General features: G+C 48.1%; 2 protein-coding genes across 2 annotated transcripts in view; one reads left to right on the forward strand and one right to left on the reverse strand.

Annotated features, from left to right (window-relative positions):
- The first annotated feature begins 1360 nt into the window (after positions 1–1360).
- Positions 1361–7568, forward strand: UMPS (uridine monophosphate synthetase). Its single transcript, XM_010214124.2, has 6 exons — positions 1361–1507; positions 2132–2285; positions 3716–4384; positions 5041–5216; positions 5787–5901; positions 6698–7568. Exons 1-6 carry the CDS (start codon positions 1370–1372, stop codon positions 6871–6873), a joined length of 1428 nt encoding a protein of 475 aa, XP_010212426.2. The 5' UTR covers positions 1361–1369; the 3' UTR covers positions 6874–7568.
- A 6793-nt stretch (positions 7569–14361) lies between these two features.
- Positions 14362–23587, reverse strand: part of ITGB5 (integrin subunit beta 5) — a 65579-nt gene continuing 56353 nt past the window's right edge. The window contains exons 11-15 of the mRNA XM_088519577.1: positions 20409–20631; positions 19708–19811; positions 16532–16648; positions 15184–15350; positions 14362–14527 (exon numbers count right to left, since the gene is read on the reverse strand). Coding sequence (XP_088375703.1) covers positions 14432–14527; positions 15184–15350; positions 16532–16648; positions 19708–19811; positions 20409–20631 — 707 coding nt within the window. The 3' untranslated portion in view covers positions 14362–14431. The remainder of the gene's footprint in view (positions 14528–15183; positions 15351–16531; positions 16649–19707; positions 19812–20408; positions 20632–23587) is intronic.

The following is a 23587-nucleotide window of genomic DNA, read 5'->3' on the forward strand; positions in this document are numbered from 1 at the left end:
AGCCATATTTCGCCTTCATGTCCAACTCCTGATGCTGGTGCTTTTACTTCTCTTTCTAAGAAACTGTTCAGCGTTGCTCTGCCACTGAAATAAATTTGCTGAAACTTTTGGAAGGCAAATGCAATAGAAAGGATAAAAAAACCCCACAAAACTCAGGCTTATTGCCTGAGATAAGAGCAAGCAGCTGGAATATATTGATGCTTTTCAATCTTTGCAATGATCTGTCGAAAGAGGAAAAAAGAAACAGTATTGCTAACTGCTCAGCATTTTCAAGGTGCAAAGTAATTCCACAGCCTTAATTATTTCAGTGTATTGCTGGTCTGCCTTAAATGTATCTTCAGTTTTATTGCAGATTTCATTTTGTATGCACACAATGTTGTTTTGTAAAGGTAAGTTTGTAAATATTTTCTTTGTAAGGCCAATCACTCATGTGTACTGTTGTGAGGTGATAACTTTCTGTCACATGTTGTTATGACTATACTGCAGTACATATATATATATATATATATATATATATATATATGTGATCATTACAGATGTAGCTTCAAACTGTACATCTCCTGTCCTTGCATTCCTATAAATAGAGCATACTAAGGATTCGGTTTCTCGGCTTTTTTGATTAAACACAATTGTTCAGAGACGAATGGCTCCGTCTTATTTCACGTGCAGGGTGATCTTTTGGTGGCCTCTTTTTGGGCCCCATGAAGAGGAGGCTCCTGCAAGGCCTGCCCTGTGGGACGGACCCTGCGCGTGTGAGGAGCTGCGCCCCACGCCATGGGGCTTTGGCCTCATAACTTGGGGAGCTGGCGCTCACGTCTTGGGGGTCTGTGCCCCACACGCTGGGGGTCTGTGGCTGCACCCTGTGGGGAGCTGGGCACCATGGGGTGCTGTGACCCCACATGTTGTCTGCACCCTGTGGGGAGCTGGGCCGTACACCATGAGGTGCTGTGACCCCACACGTTGTGGAGCTGGGCCCTTTGCCCTGGGGTGGCTGTGGCCTCACATCCTGGGGAGCTGGGCCCCATGACTTGGGGGTCTGTGTCCCACACCATGGCGGATTACGGCCCCACACCTTGGGGAGCTGTGCTCTACACCCTGGGGGTCTGTGTCACACACATTGCGGGGCTGTGCCTCACGCTGTGGGGGACTGTGCCCCATGTAATGAGGGGCACAGCCCCTCATGTTGGGGAGCTGTGTCCCACGCCACAGAGAGCTGTGGCCCCACACCATGGGGGGCCGTTCCCCACACCCTACAGGGCCGTGCCCGGCGGCGGCCGCGCTCCACGGCCCCGCGGCCATGACAGGCGCGTCCCCGCCCGCCGCGGCGGCACCGCCCCGCGCCCGTCCCCGCGCGGCGGCGGGCGGGAAGATGGCGGCGGCGCTGGCGGCCGCGCTGCGCGGGGCGGGCGCCCTGCGCTTCGGCAGCTTCGTGCTCAAGAGCGGCCTCGTCTCGCCCGTGTACGTGGATCTGCGCGTGATCGTCTCGCACCCGCTGCTGCTCACGCAGGTGCGCGGGCTCCCGGCCCCGTTATTATTATTTATTATCTTTCGTTTTTATCCGCGTCGGGCAGTGCCCTGCGTGCAGCCCGCGTGTTGAAAGTGGCGGTCTGTGACGAGCTTAACCCGAAAAATGAGTTAATATTTGGAAATTTATTTGGGTTAATATTTGGAAATTTATCACGGCTTTGGGGGAAATAGTGCTGCTCGAGCTGCTTTTTGTAACAACAGAACAACAAACGGCTTCTTGTTTTCAGTGTGGAGTAAATAATGTTTAGTAGTAGTTCAAAGGGAAAAAAAAGACACAAAAGCCCCCTAAATTTTGCAGAAGAGTTTGGGGGATGCTTGTGTTTAACAGTACCTGTGAGATCTTAGAATTAATAGTAGTGATTTGCTAATGACTAAACCACTAGGTGCTTTAGAGCCAGCTGTTATTAAATAATAATAATAATAATAATAATAATATATATAATATATATATTATATATATTATTATATTATAATATAATAATATTAATAATAATAATTATTATTATTATTATTAAGAGGTTTTTTCCCACACGCTGGCATTGCTCCCGTGGGTAGTGTCTGTTTAGTAACAACCTGCTCTGGTTGTTGGCACCCGTTTCTCCAGGTGGCAGATCTGCTGTTCCAGACCGCGCAGGATGCAGGTCTCGAGTTCGGCTCCGTGTGCGGGGTCCCCTACACGGCGCTGCCCTTGGCCACCATCATCTGCTCAAAGCATCAGATTCCCATGCTCGTACGGCGGAAGGAGGCGAAAGACTACGGTAAAGCCTCCACACGATGAGTTTCTCTTCTTGTGGTCAGCCTTGCTGGTGAAATGGCTTCATATATTTACTGTTCTTCTGTGATGTGCAGCAGCTTTATTTCAGTTTAACACTGCCACTCCAGTTGGAAAAGAAAGTCCCTTTCTAATCCCGTCCCCCCAAATGTACTTCCTGAAGCATCCCAGCCTCATAAAACTCTTTCAGCTGGCCGCTTGAATCCTGCTGTGCTAGATTTGGTGACTCTTAAGGTTTTTTGCTAAAACGAACTCCAGCAGAGCCTCTTTCCTTGACAGTGTTCCTGTGGTTCCGGGTCACTGGCCTCTCCCAGAAACAGTGATATATACTAGGAAACTCTAGTGTGCTGAGAGACCAGGGCTGCGCGTTGCTTTTAATGGGATATATTCTGTGGTCAGGGGACCAGGTGGGCCAGGTGAGAGGCAATCTGGCCTCTGCCAAGTGCCCCTTTGCTCCTGGGGGAGGGAACGTGGAGAAGGCTGAAGTACCGGCCTGCTTGAGCAGCTGGAGATCTCCTCGTGTGCCAGTCTGTACGTCCCTGTTCAGACTGTTCCTGGGTGTTTGTCAAAACTCAACGGTGGTACTCAGGTAGCCGTGTGCCAGCCATGAAAAATTCCCTTTTTATGCAAGGCAAGTTAACCGTGACAGCAGTTAGCTGCCTGGCACAAGGTTTCCAGTATGCCATGGATTCTGGGATGGATAAAGCTGCATTTGCACAAACTTGCCAGCCTGTTGCAGCCTGACAGGGGCTGAGCACCTTGCTCCTGCTCCTCGCCCTTCCTGGACAGAAGGGTCTCTTTTGTTGATGTCCCATTCATGGATTTGTGCCTATTGTCAGCTATTGTTTGGGGCTCTTCTGTTTCTAACTGTTCTGACAAGCATTAAGTAAGAGATTAAAGCTGGTGGGAAATAAATGTCAAAATGAAGAGCAGCAGTAACTTTGTTAAAGGTGTTGCAAATAACTGGAGACAGTATATTACACATTCTGAGCATTGGATTCATAGTAATAAAAATTGACATTCTTTTGGCACATCATTCAAAGATTACTTTAATATGTGCAATTAATTATTTGTCAGTTCTGTTAACGGAACATAATTTTTGAAATAAAAAAGTATTTTCTCCTTTTGTAGAAGTAACAGTCTCTGTGAAATTCATTACAATCAGTGCCTGAGCTATAATTAGGACTGTGATACTTGCTAAATCACTAAACAGATTACTTCTCTGTAATGAAGGGGAATGTGGGATTCCTATCACATCAAAATCCAGTTCCACTGTTTACTACAGTGTATACTTGTATGCAGAACAAATCTGATCTTCAAGCTAGTGTGGCAAGTTAGAGATTTCTTTTGTTGCTCAGGTTTCTGGAGTCTTCAAACTTTCTTGATTTAGTGGCGTGTGTTCCTTTTGTTTTCAAGGTACGAAGCGGCTGGTGGAGGGCACCATTAATCCAGGAGAAACCTGCTTGATCATTGAGGACGTGGTGACGAGTGGATCTAGCGTGCTGGAAACTGTAGAGGTCCTTCAGAAAGAAGGGATCAAAGTCACTGATGCCGTCGTGCTGTTGGACAGGGAGCAGGGCGGGAAGGCCAGGCTGGAAGAACGTGGAATTCGCTTGCACTCCGTGTGCACGTTGTCCGGGGTGCTGGAGACTCTCCAGCAGCAGGGGGAAGTGGATGCCCACACGGTTGAAAAGGTGAAGAAGTTCATTCAGGAGAGCGTGTTTGAGGCGGCCCCTCGGAACGGTCCTGCCGCCGTGACGAGAACGTGTGAGGAGCTGAGCTTCAGCGCCCGGGCCGCGCTCCCCGGGGTGCATCCCGTCGCCGCCAGGCTGCTCGCGCTCATGGAGAAGAAGCAGAGCAACCTGTGCCTCTCTGCCGATGTCACCAACTGCAGGGAGCTGCTGCAGGTGGCTGCCAGCCTGGGCCCCAGCATCTGCATCCTGAAGACCCATATCGACATCCTCAGCGACTTTAGCCCAGAGGTAGTAAAGGAGCTGCGAGCGCTTGCAGACCAGCATGAATTCCTCATCTTCGAAGACAGGAAATTTGCAGACATTGGAAACACAGTGAAACATCAATATGAAGGTGATTATCATCAACCTTGATTTACTGTAGCTTTGCTGCCAGGCTGCTTAACTGTGGCTCTGGAGCAGGTTGCTGGGAGATTGTGGCATCTCCATCCTTGGAGGAGACTGGAGGGGACAAGGCCCTGAGTGCCCTGACCTAGCTTTGAAGTTGACCCTGCTGTGAGGAGATGACCTCCAGAGGTCCCTTACAGCCTAAATCTCTTTTTCAGGGCTCTATGACTGTGCTCAGTAAGTGCTTCTGAATGGTGGTTTGCCGTGAGGAGTGCGGTGTGGCTCTTAGGGTAGTCTGCTGCTCTTGGCATGTGTCCTTACTAGAGCTTTCATTCCATAAGGCACATGCAACTGTGTTTTTTGCTGATCCATGTGGTCCTCATGTGGGCTTGAAAGGTAGCACCTATAACAGCAAGTGTTTAGGTCACCATTAATGTTGCAAGGCCAAATACTAAGGTGTTCATGAAAAATAAAACTGCAAGATTATCATTTGTGGTTGGGCAGCTGTCAGGATTGCTTGATGAGACTGAACTTTCCTCAGTAGTAAACATACCTTTTAAAATGTGCAAAATGTAATGTGCTGCTTGTTTTGCTTACTTAACTCATGTTTCCCATTCGTACATTTCTGACACTCAGCCTGTCTCTTCCTGTGTTTTTTCCCAGGTGGTGTTTTCAGAATAGCTTCTTGGTCAGATATGGTTAATGCTCACGTGGTTCCGGGCTCCGGAGTGGTGAAAGGCCTGAGGGAAGTGGGTCTCCCTTTACAGCGAGGCTGCCTCCTCATTGCCGAGATGAGTTCCCAGGGGTCACTCGCCACGGGCGACTACACAAAAGCTGCAGTAAGTGTGGAGTTTTGTTTGTGGCTAAAATCTAGTACAATGCTCTGACAGGGGAATTTCTACGTACTCCTAAAATCTGCGTTTTCAGGGGTCTGTTCAGCTCTAACTGTTGTAGTGCTTCTTCATGTGGAGACTCAGGCATCTCAGTGTGGTGCTTAAAGGTTACAGCTGCAGACTAATGATGTAAAAGGACTTCATTAGAAATGACGTAAAATTCTGTGGAGAATACACCACGAATTCTAGTAAACAGGCCAAGTTTGCTTGTTGGCCCTTGTTCTTTGGTAACAAATTGTCATTAGTGTAAGTTCATCCCATATCTTGTCCATAACATAGAAACAAATCTAATGTTACCATTGCTGTCTGCAAGCACAGCAAAATCAGTTAAATCAATTAGGGGTCAGTCAGATCTGGCTTATATTGGTGAAGTGAGAACTTGCTAGCCAAAGTGTTTTGTTACTGTTTTGCACAGCTTCATGTGCAAACACACATTAGTGACTGGACCAGGAACATACTGCAGGTCAAACTTAGTGTTAGGTGTGTGATTTGTAATGGCTTTCTTATCATCTTTAGGTGCAGATGGCTGAAGAAAACTCAGATTTTGTTTTTGGATTCATTTCTGGATCAAGAGTTAGTAAAAGACCAGAATTTCTTCACTTAACTCCAGGGGTGCAGATGCAAGCTGGAGGTAACTTCCTCTGAAACACTTACAGTCTGATCGTGAACAGTGTAAACATGTAGCCTTCAGTGAAAATGTGGCTTCAGAAGAAGAGTTGTTGGTTCTCCAGCAGGAGGAGTCCGTTTGCCTTTTCCCTTTATTAGCTTGCTTTTATGTTGCTGGATATACCGATCCCTTTCCTGGGATTTCTGAGAGGGAACCAGCACATGAAGCAGCTTCTTTGTTAGACCAGCCTGTGCTGCAGTCTGTATATACCCCAGAGTACAGCCCTGTTCAAAATGTGTTCAGATGGCCCTTAGGTTAGATGTAGAACTGCTCAGGAGGAGTAGAAAGAAATATTGACAAATATGTGAGTTTATCTGCTGATTCTGATGTAGATTCAGTATCAAAGGATTAAAAGCTGTGTACTAAATAAACTATCTCACTGAACCAGGTGAAGGAGATGCATTTCCCTGCACTATTTTATTCTCAGGGAAAACAGAAGTTAAAATACAAGCTTTTACTTGAATGTTTGGTGCTGTGCCTGCTTTAGGAAGACTAGAGACTTACCAGTGCTTTTTGAGTGATTCTTCTGTATATTGTTACTTCTAAATCACGAAGAAGGACTTTCTAAGTCAAATTTTATCTGTATAATAAGTTGGGTTTTGTTTTGTTTCTCAGTTGGAGATACAGTTTCTAGTTATGTCTGTGGATTATTTGGGTGAGATCTGCAGCAACATACCTGTTCTCTGTTCAAGCCTCTCTTTGAAAGTTTTTAGTAGATATAACTTTGTACAAGTTAGAAAAAATGGTATGTCTTTTTCAGGTGATGACCTTGGACAGAAGTACCTAAGTCCAAAAGAAGTTATCAGTGAAAAAGGGTCAGACATCATCATTGTGGGACGTGGCATCTTGTCTGCCTCAGACCGCCTCCAAGAAGCAGAGAAGTACAGGAAGGTGGCATGGGAGAGTTACTTGAGCAGGCTTGGTGTTCATGTGTAAGACTGGATTAAGGTCACTTTTTTTCCAGTGAATAAGCAAAGCTCATGCAGCAGTCAACATGGAGCTGAAGTCATCATGAGACTTTTTTCCAATTAAATACATTAATACGTGGTGTTGTCAGTAGAAAACCATTCCTTTTCAGAAAAATCTCTTGCTGACTGTTATTTTTTTATTGGGAGTGCACAAAGACAAAAAGATACTTGCCATGACTGTTTTTTAGTGTTTGAGTATAGGAAACTAAAACTTGATGCCAATTTTTAGCCTAATTGCTTTTCTCTGCTGAAAGATGTTGAATGAAAACACTCCAACGGGTGCTTGCCTTGCTGTTGCTGCTCTCTGTTTCTTTCTTTTTTTCCCACCCTTGAATTCTGTCTGGCTGAGGAAACAGTATTTTACTGTTCTTGGTAAACTTCACCTGCAGTACTCACTGCCCAGCGATGCCATTTCCAAGGAGCAAGTATCAGTCCGAATCCCACACTGTGCAGCTGTTGCTTAATAAACGTTTGCTACTGGTTTCCATCAGTTGAATATGTAAGTGTGTGCCAGTGTGAAATGCTGATAACTTTCAGAACAAGGACATTATAAAATAAGTCATTCTTTGTGTTTTTGCCTGCAGGAATTATGATTCTGCTTAAGGTCTGCCCTGGCAAAAGTTTTTGCAGTTCTTAGTTAATGTTCACTTAACTCAGCAGAGCTCTCAACAGGCTCCTCTAATGAGAAACAAAAATGTACTTTCTTTTGCTTGACCCCGTGTGAAAAATAACTGGAATACTTCCTGGAATTACGTTATGCTCTTGGATTATGAAGAAGAGGAAGAAGAGAAATGACATACATGATGTTTTGATTAAAAGGGATGGGATCATCCTGGGTATATCCAGTATGTGTGTGATGGAAATCAGCTTCAATTTTCATTGCTACCACAAAAAAAAAAAAGTAAAGAATACAAATATTTCTAGACCACTGTTTTTGTTGTTGTTGTTACTGTTTTTTGGTTTGTTTTCCTATGTTGAAACAAAGTAGTACGTGAAGGTGGATCCCATGTGCTTATCTAACAGAAGAGAAATAGGGCTTGAGTTTGAGGACTTTACCTTTATGCTTCTTGTATTTCTGGCCAGCTCCATTGGCAGTCAGACTTAAGAAACACAGGACTGAAAAACTTCCTAGCTTTCTTGGCATGTTGCTGGTAACAGTTCTAAAATCCTGTCAGGTTTTATGTTCTTCAGAACTATTTCCACTAAATTTGATGGGCTATGTTTTATGGGGCTGAGAAGTTAGTATGAGAGAATGTGGGGATCTGCTGTGTGTGTTTTCTTTTCCTTGAGGGCAGGGCTTGCTTTGGGAATTTTGCACACTGTGGCTTGCTTCAGGGAGCTCTTTCCAGGGAAGATGAAGGCTCTTTTAGCCATTTTCCCTGCTGGAATTGAGGGCAGCCTGTGCAGCTAAACTGTGATACTCTGGCTCACGATATTTCACATGAACAGCTCAGCTATTCCTCTCCTTTAAAATGATCAGAGGTTTTGGAATTCGTTTATTTTCTCATCTTAATTATCTGATAGCCTTGAGGCCTTTAGCAAAAGCAGGACTATCTGGCTTAAACTCCTGTGCAGAAAACTGCTTTTCCCAGCAGAGGGAGCTCAGACTCTATTCGGAGTGACTGCTGCCACAGCTCTTCTGTGGCTAATGGTTTCCAGTGAAGATACCAGTGCTAAATGTGCCGTGACCATCCATCAGGTTTTCAACTAATTACTCCCTTGCACCCCTAAATTAAAGCAGTTGCTACCAGATAGCAGCCTCAGGTTGGGCTCCAATCCTGCCTGTTGTAACAGGGTCACTAATATTGCAGCACTGAGTTCTGTGAATTCAGTATTTTCCACCAACTGTGCTAAATTTCATTAAGCTTATTACAGATTCACACAACTGAAACCTTGATTAGAATCTTCTCAGAGCTAATCTGTCAGGCTTTTATCTAAAAAGATTGTGCTAAAAAGATCTTTGCTAACTTTTTGGAGAGATTGGTACAATCTAACCTCCAGTCTCTTTTTAGAAAACCTTTGCCGTGCTTTCTTTATAAAACAAGTTCCAAGGAACAGATTCAGAAACTCGCTTTCACAAGTCTTCATTATGCACTCCAGCAAATTATACAAAAAAAGTGTTGTTTTCTGGTGTTTCAGCAGACACCCGTGTCAAACAGTGACACAAAAGCAGGTCACCTCCTGTGTGCACCCTTGTGTCGCAACGATGGTGATATACAAGTGCGTGTCCTTTCTTTGAGGCACCTGAAAATGAGGAAAATCCATTTCAAATTAAGGACAAATGTTAATTTCCTTGCTCGCCTCTGCTGCTCCCATTCAGCGCATGGTCCCGGCTGTTGGTCCTGTTCCTAACATGGGAACTAGGTCACAATTTACATCACAATATACGAAACTGGAAAAGTCCTGCAGTTCAGTCTCTGATCAGATTGCAGTCTGGGATAGGGCATAGGGCTATATCCAAATTTGTTGGTTGTAATGAGACCTATATTATCTGGCAATGACATATTGATATGAAATTATTATCCTTAATCCAGTCTGCGATACTGTTTGTAATGGAATGAAAGGAAATCACACTTTGCTTAGTGAAATTGCAAGCAAATACAGTCAGTGCTCATGGCAGATATGGGGACTGACTTGCTGCTATTTCTGAGCAGGTCACAGTGGAGACTGCATGGGAGAACTGTGCCAATGGGAAGCAGATGGGGTGGCTTTGGAGCTTTGGTGATGTGTGCAGGAAGTGCCTGTATCTGTGTGGCCCGAAGAGAAAGGCATGGGCACTCGAATCAGTCTAACATCATAGGCACAGTGCTTTTTTCAGGCTTAAAATCCTTGCAGAAAAAGTTGTCTTGATAACTCAGATCAAAGCTGTAATTCAGCGATGGCTTTAAAATTTTTATCCTTAAAAATGATTTGTACTTCACATCTACATTGTTTTAATAGCCAATGATTGGTGGATTATGTTATTGTTCCCACAGCCTATTCTGTGAAAAGTTAACCAAGACCTAATTCCAGAAAAATTACTGAATTGCATTCCTCTGTTTGTACTTGGACAGCCCATTGCTGTGAGTTTTCTAGCAAGCATAACACAAACATTGTGTTTAGGAAACAGTTTGGACCAAAGGAATGTGAAAACACCCAGGGGAAGAAGTTTCTTTCCAGTTAGGAGTTTCAGAGGCGGTTGACGCAGGAGTGTTTTGGAAGTCCTGCACATGGCCTGGAGAACAGGCAGGGCTGGACACTTGGTTTGGAAGGGCCGCAGTGACAAGTGCAGCTCCATCCTCTAACTTTGCAACAAACTGAAGCTCGGTTTGATATCTGCTGAAGCTTCAAGTTTTCTTCTAATGGGAGATTTTCACCAACTGGGGACCAATCACCCTGCCTAGGTGCCTGCTCTGGCCTTGTCCTCATTCTTGGTTCTCCATTTCTGCGTTCTGCTCTGAATTTTTCCTGCTATCCAGAGTCAGGCTGTGGGAACACCGGGTTGTACGTGGAGACTGATCAATACAGAGGCAGCAGGGGAAGCTCCTGCAAGGCTTGTAGTAAAGTACTTGCTCAGGGTACGTCTCCTGAGCAGTGATGGAAAATAGAGCCTCAGACCAACTGTGATTGTGTGGCCCATAGCAGAGGAGGCGCTAGTTCAGTTTTGTTTTATTCCTACCAAAGAAACAACAGTAGCTTTACAAAAAAAACCATTTCAAAAATAGCACTGCTTGGATGGCGAAGCTCTTTTCCATCGCCTGCGGCTGATCATTTCTGCTGTGCTGAGAGGCACCGTTTATAGAGCTGAATAGAGAACGTTCTCGTGCGCTGAGTTCAGAGGACACCAGCGCTTACCAGCGGGCCCGGGGAAAGGGATGGGTGAAACCCGCGCTGCTTCGTGGTACAGCTTTGTGTTTTGCACCGGCTGGCAGTGAAGAGGTGCCAGAGGAAGAGCAGCGAGAGGAGTCGCCGGGAGCAGCGGCCCAGCGACGCGGTGCGGAGGCCCGGCCGGCGGCAGCGGCCTCCAGCTGCGCGGCAGCAGCCCGAGGGCTGATGTTGCAACGGCCTCCGGATTCCGATTTGGCCAGACACGCGCTGACATTTTTCCGTCACATGTGACCCCCTTGGTGCTTTCTGTTACAGCTTCCATTCAGGAATGCGAGCTGTGGTCGGGCTGCGTGCATTTGGAGACGCAAATAAACTGCCGCTGACTGAAACGCACCGTTCCCATGACTGATCTTGGCGCTCACCCTGCCAAGGGTGAAGGCGCATTTGTTTACACAGTAAAGCCTTCTTATTCGCTGTGTTACTTCCTCTCTTTTTTCCCTTTTCTCATAGATGAAAACTTGTGGAAAAGCTAAACTCAGGAGGCAGAGCCCATGAAAAGCTGAAGTGATTTTTTTTTTTTTTTTTTAAGTTTCTGTGGTATTTTCTGATATTAGCAGTGATAGAAAGCAAAGCTGATCTACAGGCTAAATCCTTCATCCCTCCAAGCATCACAGAAAAGCCTGGTCCTGTGTACGTGCCTTCCGTGGGGCAGAGCTGGCTGCTGCCCTTCCCCACGGCGCGGCCGCCCCATGGCTGCCCCGTCCCGCTGCCCTCGCCGGGCAGGACGCAGGCGGCTGCCGCTGCAGTGCGACCATCCTGGGCCTGCGGCGGCTGCCTGGGCTGTCCCTGAGCTCCTTCTGGTGCTTCCATGGCCTCGGCGCAGGCAGCAGGTTGCTCTTTGCTGACAGCAGCCATCCCCATTTCCTCCCGCTTGCTGGCGTCATCCTGCGTGTCCTTGGCAGTCTCCCTTGTGGGCAACCTTTGCTCTTCACATTATTACCCAGCTACTGGAAGAAGATTTATGTATGCATGTGTTTTGTTTTTTGTTTTGTTTTACACTGATTTTTTTTTTCTCAGTTCTTTTGATTTAAGGTTGCTTTATCCCTTCAAAGTAAGTGGGGGGTGTCACAAAAAGGGGGGGTTTGCACTTACGTCTTTCAAATTATGTCTTTTGATCCCTTGTTGTCCGTCTCTTCCCTTTCCCTACCAAGCAACCTCTTATCACTGAATTACATTTTAGCCTCCTCAAGCTGCTTTATTGACTTTCTCTCAACAGTAAGCTCATGCTGGGAAATGCCACAGCTTAGAGGTAATCTGTAAAAGAAAGGGGGGGGGAAGGGGGCACTGGCTGTGCCTTTCCTTTCTGAATGCAAAGGAAGAAAGCAAATGGTTTTGTTTTGATTTTTAAACTGCTCGGTCCCATACAACTTCATATTTTCCTTGGAAGTGCAAAGCTATAGTCACACTATTTACTTTTTAGTTTGGCAATGCTGCTTTTTTTAGAAGTTTCTGCCCCTTCCTTTCCCCTGTTCTTCCCTGGCGTGACACAATCCTGCTTTGTGCATGGCACTGCAATGGGTTAAACTGTTACAAAACTCCTTACAATCATCATTTATGATGATTCTTCCTGAGTGGTTTGTATGTTTTCATTTGTGATAGCAATTAAATGCATCTTGCTGCAGCAGCAGTAGGCAGGGGGTGCTGCTGAAAGCAGGATTTGCCTTATGGACGGGTGCTCTGCGGCTCCACAGGAGCCGATTCCCAGGTCTTTGGTGTGCAGGGAAGGAGCAGGTGAATGGAGCACAAGCAAGGCCAGGCTCTTGTTCCAGGCACTTGTTTGCAGGCTCTGTACCCTCCTCCTTCCTCTCTAACTTGGTAGCCGTCCAAAAGTTCTGTAACTTCGGACTTAGGAAACCACGCCAGGACAATATTTCACTTATTTGGTCTTTTTATAGACCAACTAATCAGTTCTGAAGCTGAGCATAAAGCTTGCCACGCTCAGGAAAAAAAAAATAAAAACACGTTCCTTACTATTTTTAGTGCGGTTTCTTGTGTTCCCCAGCCCTGCTGGGTGAGGGTGGCGGTAAACATCTCGAAAGAAAGAGAGCTGTTTATGGTGGGCAAATAAGAGCTCCTGTTTATAGAGGCAAAAACAAATAGAAAAAAAAAAAAAAACATCAGGATGGGCCCATGGCCGTTCTCCAGCAAGAAGAGCAAGTCAAAACAAGGAGCCCTGTTTGTTTTTGCTCTTTCCCTGGCACGTTTCCTTCAGCTGAGCAGCGCGCGGTTGGGCTCAGGGCAAAGCGCGGGTTGAAGCGCAGGCTGGCGGCCGCGCTGGCCCCGGCGCCGCTGCGAAGCCCTGCCGCAGGTCCTGTGTGTGCTGCAGGCTGCAGGCCCTGCGTGTGCTGCAGGCTGCAGGTCCTGTGTGTGCTGCAGGCCCTGCGTGTGCTGCAGGCCCTGCGTGTGCTGCAGGCTGCAGGCCCTGCGTGTGCTGCAGGCCCTGTGTGTGCTGCAGGCCCCGCACGTGCTGCAGGCTGCAGGCCCCGTGTGTGCTGCAGGCCCTGTGTGTGCTGCAGGCCCTGCGTGTGCTGCAGGCCACAGGCCCTGCGTGTGCTGCAGGCCGCAGCTGCCTCCCCGTAGCACCAGCCCCAGCTGCAGCGTGGAGCGGAGGGGCCGGGGAGAGCAGTTTTGGGGGGAAAACAAAGCAAAGCCCACGCTGGCAGTGTTCATAGCCCCCCCAGTGTTTCAGCCAGTTCCCTGTCCAGGCAGCAGCTCGGAAACAACCCTCACCCCCGTTTTTCCTTAAATGTTCCATGGCGAGGTTCTGCTTGACCGTCCAGCTGTCCTGCACACAGCTGCCCTTGTGCATGAACCCCCTCGCTCGGGACGGCTGCTCACAAGCACCATGGAACCAGGCGTTAATGTTTTCTCAGGCTACAACCGCTGTTTCCCTTGGGTTCCCCTCAAAATTCCCCTTCTGTTTGAAGAACGCCGGAGCAGCAGGACGCCAGCTCCTTGCGGCAAGTCCCACCCTTGGTCAACACCGCCGGACCTCCCACTGCCGCCGCTGAGGCTCCCACGCCTGTTTCTGAAGCCACAGTTTCACTGGGAAGTCTCTGTTAATAAATAAAGAGGGCAGCACCACTTGTGCTTCCAGGAGCTTAGCAAAGACACCATGGATTGTACTCACAGCATCATATATGCACAATAGTTTTATTTTGTTTTTATATAAAAAAAAAATCCTAAAGAGTGCAGAACTCCTGTATCCTATTTTTTTTTACACAAACGCTTCCAACACCTTATTTTTGTTTGTTTTTTTTTTTCTTTTAAGCTAATTTCCCCCTAACGACTTGCAATGGCACGGGTTCCCCTGATTTTGGCCTAGTCACCCTTTCTAACGGGATATGTCTAAAGCTGCAATATGGCACTTGGTTCACTTAGTTGGCAGGTTGAATATATCCAGGAAGCCGGGCTACGCAGTCCTGCCCTGCTCAGAGTCCGGGAGCACAGGCAGCAAGCCGGCCTCGGTGTCCGCGTGTCCGGGATTGTCCCACGTGCTCCTCAGCCCTTCCTCCTCACTGTGCAAACAACAGGCTTCTGTCACCAATTAGCCCTGTTTTAAGGTATTTTTTTCCCCTGAAGAGGATTCCATCTTCAAGTCAGGAAGCAGCAACACAGTCAAGCAACTGCCCGCAGCAGCCCCACGTGCTGAGGCCTGATCAGTCAACTGTACCATTATACGTCTTGCTGAGCTTGTTGAATGTGAAGTCTAAGCTGTGTGTAGAGATAGGCTTTCGGTAGAGAGGATTGGATGCCTTTGGAGAAATAAAAGCGGACAAAAAGACCAAAAGTGAGAAAAAGAAAATTGTACAATGACTAAAGTATATATAATGTGCTCACTGCAATCAATTTGGAGTTAACTCTATTTTGCTTTGACTGAAACCTGCCCTCAGATACTGAAGCAGTGACACAGCTCCACAGGAGCTGCAGGACCAGGTCAGTCTGGGTCTGGTGCATTTTACATCCTGCTTGCACACGTGAAGCGAGGCCCTGTAGGGCCGAGCACCCCTATCTGAACGGGGAGCCTTACATCTTATGCTTCCCTGCAGACCTGACGGGCTGACCGCTTCCAACAGATCACACACGACAAGCACCGATGCTTTCTAAATACCGTCTTCCCACACACCTGAGGACAAAACCTGGCTCGCTCAGTACAGCGGCAGTCCCAGTTTGTCCTGCCGTGCTCCCAAAACCTTCCTTCCACCCTCCAGCACAGGTGGAAAAAGAATTATGGAGCGAGGAGGTCGGCGACAAGTGTGCAGCCTCCTAAGAGCTTGCCCTAGTAATGCCAGCATGGCATCCCCTGCATCCACCGATGCTGCAGGGACGCAATGGGCACTCTCTGCACAGAGAAGATGCAAGTAGGGCGCACGCAGCCCCTTCTCCACGGCCACCGAATGGCCCCGCTCACCATTTCGTATCTGGCCCGGGAGCGCTCGCTTTGGAACCTGGCAAACTCGCGCCGGTCGTGGATGGTGACGAGCAGCTTCCAGATGGCCAGCAGCACGATGCCGATGAGCAGGATGCTGCCGCCCACCACCAGCAAGATGGTCAGGACGTTGGGTGCTGAGCCACACTCTGCGGAGGAGGAGGAGAAAGAAAACGGCTCTCACATGGATGCACCTCACAGATTAGGATCCAAGCAAAGCCTTGGATCAGCGCCACAGCTCAAGTGGCCTCAGGGCAGTGCAAGCAAGAGTGACTAAATTAATAAACAAAAATACAGCAGTCCTCCCTGAAATAGAAGCAACCTCTGAAAGCCAAGAGGAAGCTCTCCTGGCCAGATGGAGGTCGAAGGAAAACTTCTCAGTGAGGTCAGTAGGTCCAGCCTTTCCCACTGCACGCGGGGGAAGAGCCCGGCCCGAAGCTCACCTGAAGCCTGTTGCAGCACAGGGCACCTCCTCGGCCAACACACAGGGACAGCCTGAAATTAGCCCTGTGCCTGCAGCAAAATGTATTTCAGCTTCTGGCTCCCATTGACATGAAGACATGTGATTACTAGACACTTTAAATAAGCATATTAACCGCCAGCTAATCAGCTCCTCTTTGAGTTAAGTGTAAGCTGCAGCACAAATAATGAAATGTGTGGTCTCTTAAGGCTCTCCCATGCTCATTTCTTGGAGGACCAGAGCAGGCGGCTAGAAGCTACTGCTGGGTGCTGGCCAGCTCAGCTTGTGCTGCCACAAGGGTCTTTCTTTGGGAATCTGCATTGCACGTGACTAAAATAATACAGAGCGCACCCGCTGGGAAGCACAGCTGTCCAGGCAGCCATGGCGGGATGGGAACAGAGCTACACTGCAGCAAGCTCCATCACGGGCAGCGAAAGGGATCCAGAGGTGTCCCAGGGGCTTCCTGACATCCGGTATTTAAGGCCTGATAGCACCAGGGGTCCTGTTCCCTGCTGTGCTGAGGGTGGATGTTATTTAAAAATCAGTATATGAGCCGCTTTTGGTACACAAGGAGCTGTTCTGAATTACATCATCCTGCTCTGGCATAAAGCGCTGGAGCCATTTGGTAGCAATGCTGGAGACTCAGATGCAAATGTTGCCCTCAGTCAGAAGCTTTTTTTTTTTTTTTTTTAAATACATACATATATATACACACACTCACACCAAGTTGGGATTGTTTGGATGAGGGTCTCAGCCCTGTAAAACCCCTCATTTTTAGACCGCTTGGGTCCCGCGCTCCCGCGTGCAGCAGCCCGTCACCTCAGGGGAGGCAGCGAGCGCTGCTGAAGGGAGAAGGGCAGGAGGGCCCACCTGGCTCCCTGAGCACCGTGAGATTGGACTTCCCGCTGGCCAGCTCCGAGTAGGTGAACTTCATGACGCAGTCGTTGACGGGGTAGGCGCACAGCACCGCGCTCTGGTCATCCGTTTCTGGAAGGAGAGGAAGAGCCCTGCTGAACCCCCCACCTCGGCATGGGGCACGAGGACAACCTGAAGCACGCGATGTGGGACAGCACCCCCATCTCTCCTCGTGTCCGTGCGCAGGTGGGAAAGCCCTGCTCCATCCGTGCGTTCGGCCGCAGGGCTGGCCCTGTTTTCTGGAGCCCTGTAACTCCAGGGACTGCAAATTCCTTTAGAAGTGAGAGGCTTCCTGCTGTACATATGGTGCACATTACGGCCCGGCTCCAGCGGCTGGAATAGACGGAGCTGTTAGCACAACATGGGGGAAGGGGGAGCGCCAAGGAGGGGGAAGAAGGAAAAAACATGAAACTTGCCACCATGGTGCTTTAGTTCTGCATCTCCACCTGGAGCCTCCACAGGAAGACTTGCCTATGAACGAGCCTGCATGGATTTAGGTAACTTTAGAAGGGAAAAATAAACAAAAAAAAATCAAAAAGAAGTATTGACAGAAGTGCCCAAGAGGAGTTTTGAGGTGCTCTCTGCAAGCTGAGCCATGCTCGCTTGTGGATGTCCGGAATGAAGGAACATGGACCAAAACAAGAGCTTGGGAATCAGCACAGAGTGATAAAGATTTGTGTGGAAATCCGGCTCTTGGCGGGATTGTGGCAAGGAGTGAGCGTGGTCAGAGCCGAGGGCTGAGCGCTGAGGCCACCCGGCCCTGCGGCAAGGCCGAAGCCGGCACTGGAGCATGTGGAGACCTGCAGGAGTGCGGCTCCGCGGCGGGTGTTCAGACACCTGAGGTGATGGTGGTGCGACCTCACTCGTCTCCAGAAGCTCAGCCGTGCGGCCCGCGTGGTGCTCGCACCGAACGCGAGAACCCGAACCCTCTGCTGGCCTGGGCTAGGTGTGAGCAACCTGTGGATGTGCTCAGCTGCACAAAAAATGCTCCGGGTTTGCTGGCCAAGCGTGCTGAGGTAAGTGGTCCTCCAGTCAGATCATCTGCGATGCCCAAAGGACAGCACAAATAATAATACAGAGTAATGTCCAGGCTTATTTTTCAGGAAAATTTGGCACTTAACAGATGCAGGGGGAAGAGAAGGGATCTCATGTATGTATACACTTTTCCTCCACACAAATCTACTTTAAAAATAAATGCCACTTTCCTCTTAATTTGCTAAACAGGTTGAAGTTTGCAGAGTGATGGGCACTGATCTGTCCTCTGTGGAGAGCCACGAGTGAAAGGTGAATGGGGATATTATCAGAAGCACAGTCCATCTCCGGCTCGCATTCCAGCCGAGCTGAACGGCTTCAGCTCCGGAAATAACTAAGGAGTTTATTTTTAAAGGATGAGATAGAAGAGGAAAAGGGGGAGGGAAGGAAACGGGAGGACAGGAGTGGTTTGTGGAAGGAGGATGTGCAGATGGGGGAGTTGCGAGAAAGGCGAACACTTGATTCCCTTTGGAAAACATTAGCGCTAAGTAGATGATGTTGCTGCTTTGATTACTAAAAGGCACTTCTGCAGAAATGCTGTTTCACAGAAGCCATTAAGAAGTTTCAATTAAAACGTGGCATTTTAAGGTTTGCTGATAGAGCAATTACTTCAGTGATGATTTCAGCAGCTTCCTTACCCTGACACAGCACCAGGACCCTCTTTTACACTGAAGACAGATGGTAGGAAACAGATGGGTAGGATTTAAGGCATGCCAAGCAGTTCTGCAAGGGCACATCTCTTTGTGGCCTAGTTTGCGGCCAGTGATTTTCAAATGAGTAAAAGAGATTTGGGCACCTGGGACCTACTGGCTGACAAAGAAGTGACCTTGGTTTAGGCACCTGGAAACTGCTCCCCACAGCTTTCCTTGTCAGTGGTAACTGCGAATGTGCATCACGTTGACAAATGACTGCATTAATGACCACTGCTATTTCAGCCCCTTATCCCTCTCCCTTCTGTTTGTCTTTGCTCTCGATTCCTTTGACCTGCTTTCCTTGGGAAGACGAATACCCTCCGCTTCATCAGCACGAGCCCAGCTGCTACAGCACCTCTGACAAGCACTGCTGGGACCCCTGCTCTACCCGGGCCTTGAGGGGCAGCTTCTACCTCGCGCTTCTCTGCACCAGTGTTACTGAAGAGAGGGCTTCGAAACTGCTGATTGCTCTGACAGAGCAAAGTGTTAATTATGATTTAAACAGACAAAAATGCCATGTTTCTTGTCTCACACGCTCCTGAACATTCACAGAAGTGAATCTTGGTTCCTCCAAGCCCAGCCACTTTCATTCTCATGCCTTCACCATTAAGGGATCAACAGTAATGATTTCCATGGGCATTCACTGGGTTTCAGAGCTTGTGCATCCCCAGAGAGACGAGTGATGGATCCACTGAGCTCTTGGGCCCTGTGAAACGTGTGCTCTGGGCAGGCTCAAGCCAACACTGCACTTGTCACATTCCTCTCATTTTTTTTTTCCAGTATAAAAGATTCTTCTGATTTTAGGTATCTCAAAGCAAGAGTCTTGATAACTTAGAGAGGGAATTATTGGTGTTTTAAATACGCAAATGTTATTGAAGTCACACACATAGGGAGGTCTCATGCTATCATAATGAGATTTCTTTACAATCTGGGAAAAGAGTTAAGGGCTGTCACTTAACTGTAGGAGTTTCCTTCTCACTAGATAGTTGCAAGGAGCTGCATCCTGGAAGATCAGCCTGGAAGCTGATTTCCTACTGCCCTTCTCTTTTGCTCTCAAACAAAGGGAAATTATCACCTGTAGAGGGAGGCAAGAGCGCAGGCCTTTGGCAGACAAGGAAGCAGCATGTATCAGGACATGAAATTTTAACTACTAAGATGTTTGTTAATTCAGAAAATTAGAGTCTTGGCTGCTTTCATGCAGAACATCAACAGCAAATACACTGTAAAGACTTACATGTGAAAATCCTAGCAATAGAAAAAATAGGTTGTCCTACATCTATACCTATAGGTTCACCCACTATGGTTTCTAAATGCAGGGTGCTGCTTGACCCTTTCTTTAAAAATGCATATTTATATCTGGTTAAGATGCACTCCCTGCCTTCTGCAGTTCTGCTGCCGCGTACTTACTGAGAACATCCACGGGCGTGATGATCTCGTCCTTGCAGTGCTTTTGGCAGGTTTGGTTATCAGCCAGTCTTCCTGAGTTAAACAGCTTGCATTCAATGCAGTCCCTGCAAAAAGATGCACAGAGGGAAAGTTTTAGCAACCTTCAAAGTCCACGTGGACTCTCAAGCTTGCCACCTACACCATTTCTGAAAGGGAATCTTGATGTGTTAGTTGTGTGTTTGTAGCACATTTGCACACAACTGAGAAAAACATTGTGGCCAACCATCTCCTGCTCAAGGATGACTTGACTTTGAGGGCAGATTCAATTGCAGATTCTCTGGTAGGTTTTGGCCTGCAGCTCAGAGCTCTCTGTGCCAGAAATACGCAGCTCGGGGTGCAGCAGGACTTGGGTCACCCTCTTTTCCTCCAAAATAGGAGAGTACCGGGAATGAGAAGGGACGTAAACCATCGTGAGGACTTGGGCAGCAATGCTCACTGCTTTGTGGTGTGCACTGTACCTGCAACACAGCCAGACACAAGATGCTCATGGCAGATTAGCCCTTTTCTTGGGATGTTCCCAGATTGCAGGAGAACCTAGGAATGAGCCACACTCAAGAGTATCATCTCAGTTTAATGGAGATGAAATAGCCGGAAAGGCTTCAAAAAATGAGACCTTCCCCTCCTACCAGGGACAAGTCCCTTCCAAAAACTGCCGTGAGTACCTTTTAGTGCTACAGACACCTGGGCAGGTGGGACATTTCTCACAGGTCTCTCCAAAAGCCCCGGGCTCCGTGCACTGGCACTTCCCGCAGACGCAGTTGCCTCTGCCGCTGCACATCTGGCCGTCGTTGGAAAGGCAGCGCTCGGTCTCGGTGGAGCAGTTGCAGTTGTCCCCGATGTAACCCGCGTGGCACTTGCACTCGCCGCAGTGACATTCCCCGTGGCCTGGAAGACAGGGAGTACTGCAAAATGACTTCTTCTAAGAAAGGAATCATTGTTTTGTAAGTTCATAAATATAATTTATAAGTTATAATTGTACCATAAAGCCCTATCACGGGGCCCAGGCCTGAGTAACTGGTAGAAACCACATGGTTGAGCTGCAATATCAGAAACACGTTAACCTCCAATTTCCCTCTCTGCAGATGATGAGTCCCTGGTATCACCTCTTTCCAGTGTGCCATTTTGTACCCTTCTGGTCTGCACAGATTCAGAGCTTAACGCTACCAAGCAAGCACTGAGAGCAGCTCCTGGGAGCATGTTTCAGTAGCTGTTACGAGACGTTCCTGACCGCAGAGTAAATATTGGGCACATCTGCTTCCTCGTGCGCAGCACTGTGCACGTCAGCTGTGCGCAGCGCCGCGGTTTACACCTCTGCCCAATGTGTTACTGTTGCTCAGTGCAGCTCCACAAACTGCCCCAGGGCCACTTATGTGCCAGCACAAAGGCCTGGCTAAGCAGGAGGCAGCTATGCCCGAGGTAGCACCAGCACTTCCACCATTACATGCAGCAGCAAAAATATTCAGTGAGTTTAAAGTTGTGAATGGCTACAAAATAAATTTTATTGTTTCTGCAGCATTTATGTTCATTCTTTGCTCCAGGTCAGTAAAGCTTTACCACTTTGCTTCACAGCTGGTTAAGGATGCATTGGTTAATGCAGCTGAGCAGGCTCCACAAACAGCCTCAGAAGAGCAGTGCACATCCACAGCCACTGCCCAATCACTACAAAAAGAAACAGAATAAAAAACCTGCCCTGACAATCATTGCAAACAGAAGGGACAGAGAAGGGGCAACGCAGCAGCGGATCTGCTGATTCTTTGCACCCACCGAATGCTGACGAAGGGTTTAGGGCAGCAGCTTTCAAAATACTGCTCTTCCAACCCGATGGACATGGGTCAGAGCAATCAGCAGACAGATACTTCAGGGCACCCAGGGCAACGCCGATGTGACCATGAGAGCCACTGCGTGCAGCCAGCATGAGCTGGATAGGAGACACAACACCCAGACTGTGGTCAGTTTTCTACTACGTCTCATTATGGCATCAGATTTTCCTAGCAGAGCCGCAGTGTCAACAAACAGAGCAGCTGAAGCCAGGCTTCCTGCCTAGCCGCCTCCAGCCCAGGTCTTGCTCAGGGCTTCGCTGCCCGCTGCAGGCTCTGAGCTTGGAGAATTACTGAATACTCAAACGCTATTGAAGAGGGGACTCTTGATTGATTGATAGTGCTTCTGTGTTTCCTTCCTAAAAATCATTCTCTTTGTTATTTATATAGAGAAAAGTTGAAATGGGAATGGGATACTCCTTCCTTGCCACGTGAGCTTGCTGTGAAAATAAACACAGCAGCCCGCGTGGTGGTCTGGACTCAGCACGGGAGCAGCTTTGCTTACCAAGACAGACAGAGTCATTCGGGCTGTTAGAAACACACAAATCCTCCCACTCTGGGGAATTGGGACTATCATATGTGAGAGGCTGACAACAGCAAAGCTCAGAGTGGGCAAGAGATGCACGTGTCCTTCTACACACAGTTGTGACCCCCTTGGTGGCAGGTTGCATTGGGGCCTGATGTCACCTGTGTGGTTTGGATCTGGGGCTTGGCAGCAAAATGACTACCATGATTGACTATTTGGTAAGGTTGTCTCTACCCTGCTTCTCCACCAGTTTCACTTAAGAAGTTCTTCTAAGAGGATGTAATTAAATTAAGAAAAAACAACAGGAACTATATAGATATATATACATATCTCGTGTGTACACGCAAGACCCCTGCGTGTGCAGCATTAGGGATCACAGGTCCAGCTGAACCTTCTCCAGGGAGGGCCTGAAGACAGGTCCTAGCAGCCCAGCCCCAAGCAGTGCAGGTGGCCTGGCTACGAGCCCCGCAGGTTTGTAAATAAGCCCTCCAAGAGCTCCAGATGAACGAAGAAAGCGATCCAGTAAAGGCACTTAGTCCTCTACCGATGCATCCCCTTGCAGCTGTGGGGTTTAGCGGCGGTCTGAAGAAGCCAACAGGCCTAAAGGCTTTCAATTACTGTAAGTGCAGTGGCTGCCTGCCGAGCATCTGGTTTCAGAAAGGCATCAATCAGCTCCCTGGAAATAATGCACGAGTTCTTCCTTGGTTAGTCCCTAGGAGAAGGGATGCTGTTGAACACGTAGTTTATAGAGCTGAACAGTTTGTATACAAGGCTCATCAGCAGCCTAATTACAGCTCAGCTTTCCCACTGGGAACAGCCTCAAGTTCCTCAGACAAGATAAATTATATACACGCTCCTTTCATCGACACAAAACCTCTGATATCTCTGGCTCTTTCGTAGCTTCAAGTCTACCAGAGAGGCTGTGGATTATAAACCTATATCCCTTGCCAAAAGTCATGGGAACACCTTCTGCTTTACTAAGCATCCCATTTGTGCCCATACATCACAGGATGCCCTCCTATGGTCTCTTTTGTGTTCCCATCATTTGCTTTGGATCCAGCTTGCAGACTCAAGCAGTGTGAGACCGAGGAGGTTATGTTTACACGATCGCTAAAGGTGACCTCCTTCCTTGCCTACATCTGATGCAGATTAAAAATCAGACTCTGTTTGCTTGCACAACGGCAGCAATATTGCTCTTACCCCAGACAGTGTCCTCACAAATGCACACGGAGGCTTGCCTTGCTCTGCCCCTATAAAACCACAGCTCTTCCAGGCACAAAGCCCCGTCACAAGCAAAGGGAGCAGGGTGCATGCCATCTATTCCTAATGTATTTATGCCATCTAGCTCTCGCATGGTTTGGTGCCGCCATGGCAATGCAAGTGTTCAAATCAGCTGTAAATCACAGGCATAAGGTCATGGTTTTCTTGAACGGGTGATGCTTCACTGGGTGCATCGCAACTGGCACTGTGTCTCCGTGTGCATGGCATGCAGCAAGTG

The sequence above is a fragment of the Tinamus guttatus genome, unplaced genomic scaffold (genome assembly GCF_059628265.1).
Source record: "Tinamus guttatus ecotype Peru unplaced genomic scaffold, ASM5962826v1 Tinamus_guttatus_pri_ptg000060l, whole genome shotgun sequence".
Lineage (NCBI taxonomy): Eukaryota > Metazoa > Chordata > Aves > Tinamiformes > Tinamidae > Tinamus > Tinamus guttatus.

Excerpts from the sequence above, each read along its gene's own strand:
- UMPS (XM_010214124.2), top strand. The coding sequence starts at position 1,370 with ATGGCGGCGGCGCTGGCGGCCGCGCTGCGCGGGGCGGGCGCCCTGCGC. Across the intron at positions 4,385-5,040 it reads AGTGAAACATCAATATGAAG|GTGGTGTTTTCAGAATAGCT; the intron begins GTGATTATCATC and ends GTTTTTTCCCAG. Across the intron at positions 5,902-6,697 it reads GGTGCAGATGCAAGCTGGAG|GTGATGACCTTGGACAGAAG; the intron begins GTAACTTCCTCT and ends TGTCTTTTTCAG.